The sequence below is a fragment of the Trachypithecus francoisi genome, unplaced genomic scaffold, assembly GCF_009764315.1.
Source record: "Trachypithecus francoisi isolate TF-2019V2 unplaced genomic scaffold, Tfra_2.0 Lachesis_group9, whole genome shotgun sequence".
In the NCBI taxonomy this organism is placed as follows: Eukaryota; Metazoa; Chordata; class Mammalia; order Primates; family Cercopithecidae; genus Trachypithecus; species Trachypithecus francoisi.
Genome location: NW_022681474.1, coordinates 2,138,569 through 2,153,111, shown reverse-complemented (window position 1 = coordinate 2,153,111; position 14,543 = coordinate 2,138,569). Strand labels below are relative to the sequence as shown.

The window sequence follows — 14,543 nt, the reverse complement described above, 5'->3', positions numbered from 1 at the left end:
TCTTCTAGGTGTTCCCTTTATCTTATTGTGAGCAGATACTTAGTCTGCTATATTTTATGCTCTTGCTTTTATTATCAGCACATTGTAAAACTTTTACCTCGCTGCACTTAATTGTTATCATTCATTTCCTTGAAATTTTTTCCATCAGGTAAATATGAGCCCTTTTATAACATCACAATATCTCATCAAGTGTCTGTACATGTTCACTTGTGATTCTCCATCTCCAGTGCACTCCTTAAGGCTTCCTGGAAGAGAAAGCCGAATTGAAGAACCTTTTGCAAATGACATCTCCCAGTTAGTTGATGAAGTTGTTTGTGCTCTGCAGCCAGTCATCCAGGACAAACAATTTGCATTTTTTGGCCACAGGTATTTGATATCCATTTTAAAAGATTTCAGGGGAGTTCCTTCTATCTTAAGTTTGTGGTTAATGTTGTTCTTTGTGTTTTGTAAGATGCATACCTTTTTATTGGCTAGACAGTATGTTGGGTAATTATGACCATAAAAACTTTTACAATTCACCAGTTGTATGGTAAGTATTCCTATTTTTTTTCCTTTTAGGCAAATAAAGTCAACACTTGTTAAACCAAAACTTTAACAGCAGCTTACATTCTATTTATTTTTGAAATAAGAAACTATGCAAAGTATATGTTTCTTAAGCTACATTGTATAATTTTCAGGTTAAGTCAGAGACCCTGGGGTTCTGGCTATCTTTATCAGTTGTATGAACTTGCAAAAATTTCTTAGGCTTCTGAGTTAGTTTCTTTTTCTATAAGAGTACAATAACAACAGTTCCCACTTGTGAGGCTTAAATGAATAATGATCTTAAATAAATTGGTATATAGTAAGGTCTCAATAAATTTTGGCTATTATCTCACATAAGATTTACAAATATAGTCAAGCAAAAATTAAAAAATAAAAAGTACCCATCATCCTCCTACCCAGATAAGAATGCTTTAAAATTCTGATGTGGTTACTTAGTATTTTTCCACAATGGGGTCTGGTTTTATATATTTACTTGATCGTTTTCACTTAAAAACAATGTATACTCCAAAAAATTAGCCAGGCGTGGTGGCGGGCGCCTGTAGTCCCAGCTACTGGGGAGGCTGAGGCAGGAAAATGGTGTGAACCCGGGAGGCGGAGCTTGCAGTGAGCTGAGATCCGGCCACTGCACTCCAGCCTGGGCGACAGAGCGAGACTCTGTCTCAAAAAAAAAAAAAAAAAAAGTATACTCACAGGATGTGAAAGATATTTATTGCTACATTTATATTATAGTAATATTAAATTAAATATATTTATATTATTGCTATAAATATCTTTCACATCCTGTAAGTATACATTGCTTCCTGATTTGCTTGATTAACCTCCTTTTGTGGATATGAGGTATTTCTATCTTTTTCTGTTATAAACAATAGTTCAGTGAACATTCTTTTTTTTTTTTTTGAGACAGAATCTCACTCTGTCACCCAGGCTGGAGTGCAATATCATGATCTCAGCTCATTGCAACCTACACCTCATGGATTCAAGCAATCCTCCCACCTCAGCCTCTCAAATAGCTGGGATTACAGGCACACACCACCATACCTGGCTAATTTTTGTATTTTTAATGGAGTTGGGGTTTCACCATATTGGGCAGGCTGGTCTCAAACTGTTGACTTCAAGTGATCCACTTGCCTTGGCCTGCTCAAGTGTTGGGATTACAGGCGTGAGCTACCGTACCCAGCCCAATGAACATTCTTATAGAAAATTTAGTATACATCTCCTATCAGTTTTTTAGGATAAATTCTCAGAATTTACGTTAAATAATATGCACATTCTTAAAGTTCTTTTCGAGACAGGGTCTTGCTCTGTCACCCAGGCTGGAGGGCAGTGGTGCGATCATGGCTCACTGCAGCCTCTGTCTCCCAGGCTCAAGTGATTCTTCCATCTCAGCCTCCCAAGTAGTTGGGACTACAGGAGCACGCAACCATGCCCTGCTAATTTCTTATCATTGATGTTTTATAGAGATGGGGTTTCACCATGTTGCCCAGGCTGGTCTGCAACTCCTGGGCCCAAGTGATCTACCTACCTCCGCCTCTCAAAATGCTGGGATTACAGACGGGAGACACTGCATCCAACCTGTAAAAGTTCTTGATATATATTTCCAAATTACCTGCACTTTACACTCCATATGCAATGAACATGGTGCTGAGTTTCCCTTTCTTTCATAAAATATAAACATATGCAATTTACAAATAAGCAACCTCTGGCAGTTTTGTCTACCAAATGTATTTACATAATATCAATAGTAGTTCACAAACATTTTCAGCCCCAGTACCCCTTTATACTTTTAAGATGCATTGAGGAACTCAAAGAGCTTTTGTTTTTATGTGATATATCTGGCAATATTTATCATACTGGAAGGAAAAACTAAGAAAATTTAAAGATATTTATTAACTTATCTAAAAATAACATTAACAAACCTACATTACATGGACATAAATAATACATTTTTATGAAAAAGACTATATTTTCCAAAAACATGTGAGAAGGTGAGAAGAGTGGCATCATTTTATACTTTTGCAAATCTGTTTAATGTCTGACACAATAGAAAGCAGATGGATTCTCATTTCTGTCTCTGCATTCAAACTGTTGCTATATCATGTTATATAGCTTCTGGAAAACTCCACTGTGTATGCATTAGAGTAAAAAAGGCAAATAACATTTTAGTATTTATCCTGAAAATAGCTTTGACCTCATGGACCATCCATTAGGATCTCAGGAATTTCCAGGGGTCCCTAAACCATATTTTGAGCACTGCGGATATACGCTAACAAAGGCATAGTGATACACATCTTTAAGGAAGAAAAGGAAATTTAAATTAATTTGAAGACACTGTGGAAATCAGTACTAAATCTTAGAGTGAATTATCTAGGCTGTCTTTGAAACACTTTTTATGCTGATATAAATCACTGAAAAGATAGACTTCTTAATCAACTCACGCTTTTCTTTCAACTGTTACATGATCATTGTTGTGTTTATGATACTGTTCCTATTGACTTTCTGTGGATCATCATGAGTTTTGCTTAACAGTTCTTGTCATGTTTTTCTTTCCTGAATTTAGTATGGGATCCTACATTGCTTTTAGGACTGCACTACACTTAAAAGAAAACAATAAACCAGAACCACTGCATTTATTTTTGTCAAGTGCAACTCCTATACATGTAAGTAATTTAGCTTTTTCCTAGGAAGGGCAGTGAAGAGCAGGGAAATGGGGATAAAAATTAAGCCATTATTTCCCTATCTGGTGAATTCTGGTCCAGTATGATGATGATGGTAGGGATACTATTAGGTTGGTACAAAAGCAATTGAGGTTTTTGCCACTACTTTCTTTTTCTTTTTTGAGATAGAGTCTCACTCTGCTGTCCAGGCTAGAGTGCAGTGGCACGATCTTGGCTCACCGCAACCTCTGCCTCCTGGGTTCAAACGATTCTCCTGTATCAGCCTCCCGAGTAGCTGGGACTACAGGCGTGTGCCACCACAACTGGCTAATTTTGTATTTTTAGTAGAGATGGGGTTTCACCATGTTGGCCAGGCTGGTCTTGAACTCCTGACCTCAGGTGATCCACCTGCCTCAGCCTCCCAAAGTGCTGGGATTACAGGTGTGAGCCACCACGCCCGTCCTGCCATTACTTTCAATGGCAAAAACCATAATTGATTTTGCACCAACCTAATACTTGCTGTTGAAAAGTCCCTTAAATCTCTTTCAATATCATTCTCGCTCTGTTTCCCTGAAATGCACTTCAACTGTTCCCTACTGGTACTATTCCTGCCATCTCTGAGCTAATGCTGACCATAGTGCTTTTTCCTTCATTCTGGGTCAGCTGGGAACGTAACCAACTTTGAGCAAAGTAACTGCATCAGAACCAGGAAAGACTCGTTGAAATTTTAAAAGGGGACAGTGATGTCAAGTTCTTAGAACTACCATGGCTTTTTAAACTTGGTGCTGTTGCTCCTGCTGCTCTTCCTCCTACCTCTTTGGTCTTCCCCACTTCATCTGGAGAAAGATCCTGCCTGTCCCAGGATTCTAAATCTACAAAGCCATTTTGATGGCATTATGATGCTGCAGTTATTACTGATGAACCTTCTCCCTGCTTTCAAAACGACATAGTTCTTTCCTGAAGCCTGTAGATAAAGCAGTCTCCTTCCCAGCCTTGGTTTAATGACTTTTCCCTTAGATCAACAGTTTTCAGTTTATGAACCAAGTGTGTTATATGAAATATCAGGCCTGTGTTGTTGTTCATGTTTCAAGTCAAAGGCCTGGTCTCGCATTCCCAAAGAAGATGAATTGTCAGAAGAACAAATTAGTCATTACCTTACGGAATTTGGAGGCACCCCCAAGCATTTTGTTGAAGACAAGGAATTTGTGCAACAATATAGTCCCATGATAAGGGCAGATGTGAACCTTATCAGTAGTTGCACGTAAGTAACAGAGACAGGCTTTTTTCTTTCTTTTTTTAGTACAATTACTTGTAGAAAAACATAGATTGGCAGTGCTCTGAGTTTGCTTATGTGGGAAGACAAAATTCTAAGAGTTTGGTTTCATTTCCTTTGGGGCCACCTATGGTATGTATACTGGTTTATAATGGAGCCTAGGCACAGAAATTGTATCTATGAAAGATGTCCAGCATGGCCAGGCACAGTGACTCATGCCTGTAATTCCAGCACTTTGGGAGACCAAGGCTCGTGGATCAATTAAGGCCAGGAGTTCAAGACAAGGCTGGCCAACATGGCAAAACCCCATCTCCACCAAAAATAAAAACTTAGCTGGACATGGTGGTGCACACCTGTAATCCCAGCTACTTGGGAGGCTGAGGCAGGAGAATCACTTGAAGCCAAGAGGCGGAGGTTGCAGTGAGCCAACATCATACTACTGCCCTCCAGCCTGGGCAGAGCAAGACTCCATGTCAAAAAAAAAAAAATGTCTAGCTTGTATTTTTCTTTAGAAAATATATGATTAGACATGCATATTTTATCACATAATAACATAGTAAATATTTTTTGAGTAAATTAATGCAAAAGCATTTTCATTTTCTTGGAAGGGTCAGCAGAAATAGATTGTTAGTTATTTTAAGTGTGGAGGCAAACCAGTGGGGAGAAATAATCTGGGTTTGATTTTTTGTAAATTTTGTTCCAGAACTCATTAAGTTCTATGAATATCTCTCCATTCCCTTGTCTCATGGGATGTCTGTATAGACACTTGATTCTTCTGATAGAACTGAAGTCCTGATACTCTGTATATCCTTCCCCAATAATCTTTTTTATTTTATTTTATTTTATTTATTTGTTTTGAAATGGAATCTCACTCTGTCACCCAAGCTGGAGTGCAATGGTGTGATCTTGGCTCACTGCAACCTCTGTCTCCCAGGTTCAAGCAATTCTCCTGCCTCCTGAGTAGATGGAATTACAGGCACCTGCCACTACATACAGCTAATTTTGCATTTTTAGTAGAGGCAGGTTTTCACCATCTAGGCCAGGCTGGTCTCAAACTCCTGACCTGAGGTGCTCCACCCACCTCAGCCTCCCAAAGTGTTGGGATTATAGGCGTGAGCCACTGCGCTCGGCCAGGAATACGTGTTTGAGATCTACTGCACAGCATGGTGACTACACATGTATATTTCAAAATTGCTAAGAAAGTAGATTTTACATGTGCGCATCATTTTAAAAAGTTTAAGTATATGAGGTGATGGATATGTTAATTTGCTTGACTTAATCATTCCATAATGTATAGTTATATCAGAATATCACATTGTACCTCACCAATTTATACAATTTTATTTGTGAATTTAAAACAAAATTGAAAAAAACTGAGAAGTAATCCAAATCACTATGGACATTCAGTGCAATCACTGATGCAAAAGCTGGCTTTTTTTTTTTTTTTTTGAGGCAGAGTCTTGCTTTGTCACCCAAGCTGGAGTGCAGTGGCACAATCTCGGCTCACTGCAATCTCTGCCTACCCCGTTCAAGGGATTCTCCTGCCTCAGCCTCCCGAGTAGCTGAGACTACAGGCGCAGACCACCATACCCAGCTAACTTTTGTATTTTTAGTAGAGACGGGGGTTTCACCATGTTGGCCAGGATGGTCTTGATCTCCTGACCTCGTGATCCACCCACCTTGGCCTCCCAAAGTGCTGGGATTACTGGTGTGAGCCACCGCGCCCGGCAAGCTGGCTTTTAATAATTAAGACTTGCACAATAGTGAAACATGCCATCTTTAAAGTCCGCTTAGCAGACTGAAACCCTGTGTCTTACTACGAGAATCTGAGCAAGTTTCTTTAACAGTTTGTTTCTCATCTGTCAAAGAAGGGATAAGAATAGCAACTCTTCAAGGTGGTGTGTGAGAATTAACTGCTTGGTAGAGGGGAGGGTCTGGCACACAACAAACCACGAGCTATTTTTAAAAAACAAAACGCAACCAAAAAACAACCAGTGAGTTTTTTCACTCCAAAGAAAGCTCCCAAACACCACAAATAAAACATTAACAGAAATCATTCACAGGGACATTCCACTTATAGAATGTAGAAAATGTTGACATTCTCACCCTTTCTCCAGTGAGTCAAATTGCAGCAGTTACTCACAACTTTTAACTTCCTCTCTCCAAATTTCAAAAACTCTTCCAATCTTGCCCTTTGCTCCTTCTCCTTTTCAGTCGGTCCTCGTCATGTCCCAGCTTTTTCCAATACAAATGAAATCAGAGTTTTTCCAGTTCTCTTCCCCCATCATTACCACCAAAGCTCAGAGCTGGTGGCCGAAATGGACATTGTCAGCCAAGAAGTATCAGAAGCTGTGACTACTTCAACTCATATAAGCTGTCCTCCTCTCTTGCTTGGGACAATTGTTACTGTTCCTCCTCTGGGATCCTGATGCCAGATATACTAGGGTGTTTCATAATTGATATTGTCCCAAATCTCTTGCAAGTTCTGTTTTGTCTCTTTTTTTAAAAAGTTTCCTTTGTGTTTCAGTGTGAAGAATTTCCTCCGCCTGTCTTCAAGGTCGCTGACTTTCTTCAGCTGTATCAAGTCTACTGATGAGCCTGTCAAAGGACTTCTTCATTTCTGTTATTTCTACAAATTCCATTTGACTCTCTTCTGGTTTTCACCTTTCTAATGAAATTCCCCATGTGTTCATGAATGTTACCCACCTTTTCCACTAAATCTGTTGACAAATTAATCATACGTATTTTAAAGTCCCTGTATGCGAGTTCCAACATCTGGGTCTTATCTGCGTCTGATTCTTTTGACTGCTTTGCCTGTCAACAATGGGTTATTTCTTGGTTTCTTATGTGTCTGATAATAATAATAATTATTATTTTTTGAGGTGGAGTTTTGCTCTTATTGCCCAGGCTCGAGTGCAATGGCGCAATCTCCGTTCACTGCAACCTCCACCTCCTGGGTTCAAGCAATTCTCCTGCCTCAGCCTCCGGAGTAGCTGGGATTACAGGCACTTGCCACCACGCCCAGCTAAGTTTTTGTATTCTTAGTAGAGACGGGGTTTCATCGTATTGGCCAGGCTGGTCTCGAAATCCTGATCTCAGGTGATCCACCCACCTCGGCCTACCAAAGTGCTGGGATGACAGGCATGAGCCACCATGCCCGGTGATAATTTTATAAAATCAAAACCCAGTTATCATGCATAAAAACAGTAGAGACTGAAGGTAATGTTTTACACCTAAATTTGAGCACATGTCTCCTTTTTGACAGGCCATTAGTGTGGGGAGTTGAGTTAGTCTAGACTGGGCTTGAGCTGGGTAGGGTTTTGTTGTTGCTGTGATCACCTTCAGTGCACCACCAGCTCTCAAATTCTCTTGTATAATTACTATGTGTCTGGTGTGGGATGCAGTTGTCGCAGAATTTTTCTCAGCGGTCCTGCTCTACCTTTGGCGTTCAGTGTTCCCCGTGACTCACAGAACAGCCTCTCTTCCTCCTGTTGCCCTCCCCAGTGTAGACAGCTGTTGCTTGTTACTCAATGTATGTTAGCCTGTGGGTAACACAGGGAGTTCCTGGACATCCTAGATAGTCTGAAGCATGAGTTCTAGGTGCCCTCCACCCCGATGCCTGGCCTCTGTGAGTGGGGCTTTCTCCGCATGCCTGCTCCTTCTCTCTTGCAAACACATTTTTGCCTTGTATCTGTGGTTGCCTTGGTGGAAGATTCCTGCCCCGTCCTACAAGCAGCAGAACTCTGCTTGGTTTTGGTGTAGAATTGTTTCCCATCCCTTCCTCAGGGGTCAGGGCTTATGCTTTTATCCTCCCCCCGCTGCAGCCACAGGGCTTCACCTGCACCCTGGGTGAGAGGGTTTCATGCCCCTCCTCCAGCAGCTTAAGGCTTCTGCTTACAATGAGAGCAGACCTGGTCAGGTGGCAGTCTAGTGCCAGTCCAACTGCCACAACTAACTAACTGCACTGTGGAGGTGTCTCTCTAGCCTCTTGCCTCACTCCTAATTTTTCTCGTCAACTCCTAGTGAAGGCCCATGGAAAAGAGGCTGCATGGCTGGGCATGGTGGCTCATACCTGGAATCCCAGCACTTTCAGAGGCTGAGGCGGACAGATCACTTGAGGTCAGGAGTTCGCGACCAGCCTGGTCAACACAGTGAAACCCCGTCTCTACTAAAAATACAAAATTAGCTGGGTATGGTGGCAGACACCTGTAATCTCAGCTACCCAAGAGGCTGAGGCAGGAGAATCGCTTGAACCCAGGAGACAGAGGTTGCGGTGAGCTGAGATCACGCCATTGCACTCAAGCCTGGGCAATAGAGCGAGACTCCATCTAAAAAAAAAGAAAAAAAAAAAAGACAAAAGAGGCTGTGAGTCTGTATGAACTCCATCTAACACACCATTCTCACTGGGTCTCCAACACTTTAAAATTTCGGCTAATTTGAGTCTTACCACATGTACAGCAGATACCTCTTCTGCCTGGACATTGTGCCACCTGACCTTGTCTACCGGCCCCATCTCTCTGTAGTGGGAATCTGTCCTTCTTGGAATTTGATTTCTAGCTTGCCTCGCAAACACAGCTCTCTGTTGAGTTCACAAGTCATGATGCTGTAGTTTTTCTGTTTTTCATTTTTTTTTTTCTCATTGTTAGGATGGGGTGTGGGTGTGGGGTGCTGCTGCTTTTTTACATTCTGGGCATGAGCTAATCCTTGCCGGGATGATTGCAAGACCCACTCCCGTGGACCTATCACATACACTTGGTCCCGCTCTGATCCATTACCCACACTCTATCCAGAGGATAAAAGTCCAGTTTGATCATGGTGTACCTTGTTTGATCTTTTTGGTGACTTCCCTTCACTCTTAGGACAACCAAATTCCTTTATGTAGCCTAGACTTATACCTGCATACCTCTTATACCTTAATTTGTCCCAATACTCCACTTTGTTCTCTGAAAATTAGCCTTTGTTGTTGTTGTTGTTTTGTTTTGTTTTGTTTTTTGAGAGGGAGTTTCGCTCTTGTTGCCTAGGCTGGAGTGCAGTGGTGCGATCTCGGCTCACCGCAACCTCTGCCTTCGGGGTTCAAGGGATTCTCCTGCCTCTGCCTACTGAGTAGCTGGGATTACAGGCATGCACCATCATGTCCAGCTAGTTTTGTATTTTTAGTAGAGACGGGGTTTCTCCATGTTGGTCAGGCTGGTCTTGAACTCTTGACCTCAGGTGATCCACCCATCTTGGCCTCCCAAAGTGCTGGGATTGCAAGCGTGAACCACCACGCCTGGCCTTTTTTTTTTTTTTTTTTTAAGACAGGGTCTTACTCTGTTGCTCAGGCTGGAGTGCAATGGTGCAATCACAGGTCACTGCAGCCTTGACCTCCTGGGCTCAAGTGATCCTCTCACCTCAGCCTCCCAAGTAGCTGGAACTACAAGTACATGGCCACACCTGGCTAATTTTTTTGTGTAGTAGAAATGGGGTCTTAGCATGTTACCCAGGCTGGTCTCAAACTCCTGGTCTTAAGCGATCCTCCCGCCTTGCCCTCCCAAAGTGCTGGGATTATGGCACGAGCCATCACACCTGACCTAGCCATTAATTTGTTATCTTTCTCTTCCCTCTTTTTCTGCTGGCTCTTTGCCCTTTGACTGGTTCTTTTCTATTCATTCAGGTTTCAGATCCTCTCCCCTTCCCCAGGAGACCTGCCTTGATCCTATCCCCACCTCCAGCCTCCTGCCAAGAGTTCTCCATCCCCTGGACTTGGTAGCACCTTCCATCTCTCTCTAGTTGAATGATTGCTTCTGTAATGTCTGTCTCCCAGCCAGTCTCTCAGCTGCAGGAGGGAAGGGACTGTGTTTGTTTCTCCACGTGCCCCTAGTGTCTAGCGCAGCACTGAGCCTCTGACTCAATAAACATGTTTGCTGCTGTTGTGAGGTTCTGTGCAGAGCAACCCTCTGCTGGGCCAAGGAGAGCTGAGAGTTACCAAGAGGTCTTTGTTTCTGATGATAGTTTAAAGGACTGGCTCCACCAGCCTTACCTTGAGTTGAACTGTGTGCCCCAGTGCCATCCTGCTGCCATTTGTCACATCCTAGAAGTTAGATATTGGAAATTAGTCTCCACACTGAGTCTCAGGCAGGCTTTGATAGGTAGAAGTGCCATTGATGAAAAATGTTTTACACTGCTAGAAGTAGCCAAAGAAAAGAAGTGAACCCACCCCAGGTTTCATTGACGTTAGGAACAGGAAAAGATTCTGGGATATGGATTTTGAACAATTACTAACCAGCTCTTTTATGTTTACAGCTCTAACATACCATCTAAGGGTGTTCTTTCTTGTGACTTAACATGTTTTGTTGGATCTGAAGACATAGCAAAGGACATAGAAGGTGAAATTATTTTTAGTCTCGGGTATTGTATTGAAATATATGTTTGATGACTTTAACCTGTCACCCAGGCTGGAGTGCAATGGCACAATCTCAGCTCATTGCAACCTCCGCCAGGCCAGCTTTTAAATTTTTTTTATTTTTAATTTTTGTGGTTACATAGTAGGTGTATATATTTATGTTCGATGGTTTTTGACCAATGTCAACTAGCAGTTACTGCAATGAGTAAAAAATTAGTTGAAGTTGTATTTAGTATAAAAGGAGAGATGTTGGTCTTATGTAAAATGAGGGAACTGCTGTATACTGATAGGTCTCAAAGAAATAAAAAATGCAGGACACCTAGTATAAAAGTTAAAGAAAGATAAAAGATACATGAAACACAGCTTAACACTCAAAGACAGGTTTTCTTAGGATAAAACCTGAGAGGGGTTCCTGGCCGATTTCAGTCAGGAGCACTTTCTCTTACAGATGAAGAGTACACTGGTTTTAGGGTGAGGGGCTTATTACAAGCTTGGAATGTTCTGTGTGAGGGAGAAGTTTTATGGTGGGGTTGAAATGTCTCTGGGAGGAGGGGAGGTTATCTTGGGGCAGACATCTTTCTGGCGGTCAGAAGCAGGGTTATCTCGAGGCTGTCGTCTTCCTGGCCGGAGGGGGGTTATCTTGGGACTAACATGTCTCTGGTTGGGGAGGAGTTTGGAACATTTCTGGTTGGAGATGTTATCTGTGGTTTATGGTTATGGTGACCTCAGCCATTAGACTGATGCCCTTTGGATTTAGGTGGTTTTTGATTAAGGTAAACTTTAGAAGGAGGGGCTTGGCCAAGATGGCAATGCTCCTGCTTTGTCACCTGGAACATAAGGCTTTGAAAGTAACTGTACTCCAGGGTGTCAGCTCTTAAAGAAATAATGTCTTGAAGTGAATCTTTAGTTGCTGTTGGGGTTGTTATTGAATATAATCTTGTTTATTTTCAGCCTGGAAAGATGTGACCAGTGGAAATACTAACATTCACCAGCTTCCAGGGGATCACTTTTATCTTCTGGATCCTGCCAATGAGAGATTAATCAAGAACTACATAATCAAGTGTCTAGAAGTATCATCGCTTGTCAATTTTTAGATATTTTTCCTTTCACTTTTAAAATAATCAAAGTAATATGATACTCTTTTCAATTATTCAGCTGTAGCTTAGTTTTATTCAGATTGGAAATTACACATTTCTACCGTCAGGAAGATTCATTACATCAATATATTTATGTATCTTGAGACAAAGGTCAAGCCAGTAAAGAATACTTCTGGCAGGCCAGGTGTGATGGCTCATGGCAGGCCAGGCATGATGGCTCATGATCTGCATGTTGAGGCAGGCAGATCATGAGGTCAGGAGTTCGAGGCCAGCCTGACCAACATGCTGAAACCCCCTCTCTACTAAAAATACAAACAATAGCCAGGTATGGTGGCCAGCTCCTGTAATCCCAGCTACTCAGGAGGCTGAGGCAGGAGAATCGCTTGAACCAGGGAGGTGGAGGTTGCAGTGAGCCGAGATTACACCACTGCACTCCAGCCTGGGTGATAGAGCAAGACTCCGGCTCAAAAAAAAAAGAATACTTCTGGCAGAGTCTTTTATCTTCATATTAAAATCTCACTTGATTCTCCTTTATGGGAAGTTTGTCCACAAAATTCATGACTGGTAAATTATCAATTTTTTCCTTCAGTTAATTTAATGGTGAAGATGATTAACAGGGGAAATGCTTGAAGTAAATGATTGTTTCAACAACACACCATGGCTCAAAGCTTGGTCTCATTTTTTCAAATGTAGAATAGCCCCATATAGTAAGAAAATGTAATCTACTGCTTTCTTTAAAGAAGATAGCCCTAAATAATTATTGTCACCTGTACAGGCACGTCCTCAGAATGCTTATACCCCAGTCCTCTAAGGAGTTTCTTCTACACCACTTGCTTGGGGGGGGGTCTCTGCCACCCTGGCATGACTGGCTGGGACCTGGGTCCAGTCCCCCCAGTGGACAACCAATCTAGAGTCTGGCCCGTGACAAAGGGAGTGGTCAAGCACAAATGTCGCACCTAAGAGGCTGCCTCAGCCTCACTCAGCAATAACTTGAACTTGACTTAGGGAGAAAGCACAATAGCTGGAAGTAAACTGGAACCAAGAGAAAAAGAAAAGCAGAAATAGGAGCCAGGCACAGTGGCTCAACACCTGGAATGGAAGGCTGAGTAGGAGGATCATTTCAGGTCAGGAGTGTGGGAGACCCCCGTCTCTACAAAAGATTTTAAAAATCAGCCAGGCATGGTGATGTGCACCTGTGGTCCCAGCTACTTGGAAGGCTGAGGCTGAAAGATTGCTTGAGCCCAGGAGGTCAAGGCTGCAGTGAGCTAGGATCATGTCATTGCATTCCAGCCTGAGTGACAGAGTGAGACCCTATCTCAAATAAAAAAAAAAAAGTTCATAAGGTCTTAGTAAATAAGATGAAGGAAAATGCATACAGGTGGTATTTTCTGAAATTTATCACTTTTTTTAAAAAGTACAAAAAAATATAAAATTAACGATTTGGGGGAGGCACTTTGAGTTAGAATTCATGTAATAAATTTAGGCTACAAATAGTCTTAAGCAAATTATGTTGTAGTATGTGTTGCACTTTATCCTTTAATTTGATACTATTTCCAGGGTTCCCTTACTGAAAGATTGGTACAAAAGTAATTGGGAGGTCGGGCGTGGTGGCTCACGCCTCTAATCCCAGCACTTTGGGAGGTCGAGACGGGCGGATCAGCTGAGGTCAGGAGTTCAAGACCAGCCTGGCCAACATGGCGAAACCCCATCTCTACTAAAAATACAAAAAAATTAGCCGGGCGTGGTGGGGGGCTCCTGTAATCCCAGCTACTAGGGAAGCTGAGGCAAGAGAATCGCTTGAACCTGGGAGGCGGAGCTTGCAGTGAGCCAAGATCGTGCCACTGCACTCCAGCCTCGGCGACAGAATGAGACTCTGTCTCAAAAAAAAAAAAAGTAATTAGGATTTGTGATTATTAATTTGAAAAATGTTTAGTCGATATAGTCTACAAATTGAAGTTTTGTGATGGAACCAATGCCAGGCTTTGGGGGTGAGCTTTTCCCCCTGCATCTCTACTTGGTAGAGGTAAAGTTCATATGGGAACAACTTTTAGGAGATTTCAAGTCCTCAACTGTAAGACACCAAGTCTGTCATTGCTGGTGTCTTCTCTTTGAAGGAATTAGGCCTCGATATCATTGTGGAAGACGTCTATCATTAGGCGAAATTTAGAAAGATGAGAATTATCTCAATTGCCAAAATTTTCCCAATGAGAAATCAACCTTGATTTTTAAAACTAAACTTTTTGAGATAACTGCAGATTCCCTTTTATTTGTAAGAAATAATACAGAGAGATTTGCGTAGCCTTTAACCCAATTTCCTTTAATGGCAACTGTTATAGGAAACTATAGTGTAATACCACAAGCAGGATATTGGTGTTGCTACAGTCAGGACACAGAACATTCCATCACTGCAGGATCATCCCTCCTGCTGCCCTTTTAAAGCCACACTAACCTCCCTCCTCCCTGGCAACCACTATTCCATCCTTTGTGTCTATAAATTTCCCCTTTCAAGAATCCTGGCTGGACGCGTTGGCTGGTGCCTATAGTCTCAGCACTTTGGGAGGGCGAGGTGGATAGATCACCTCACTCAGATCAGG

General features: G+C 42.1%; 1 protein-coding gene across 2 annotated transcripts in view; it reads left to right on the top strand.

The window, feature by feature from the left end:
• The window catches only part of OLAH (oleoyl-ACP hydrolase), a 59,184-nt gene extending 46,582 nt beyond the window's left edge, over positions 1-12,602 (top strand). For both annotated transcript variants that reach the window (XM_033209567.1, XM_033209566.1), the window contains exons 4-8: positions 228-366; positions 3,101-3,200; positions 4,289-4,458; positions 10,753-10,835; positions 11,804-12,602. In XM_033209567.1, coding sequence (XP_033065458.1) covers positions 228-366; positions 3,101-3,200; positions 4,289-4,458; positions 10,753-10,835; positions 11,804-11,946 — 635 coding nt within the window. In that variant the 3' untranslated portion in view covers positions 11,947-12,602. The remainder of the gene's footprint in view (positions 1-227; positions 367-3,100; positions 3,201-4,288; positions 4,459-10,752; positions 10,836-11,803) is intronic.
• The last annotated feature ends 1,941 nt before the right edge of the window (positions 12,603-14,543 follow it).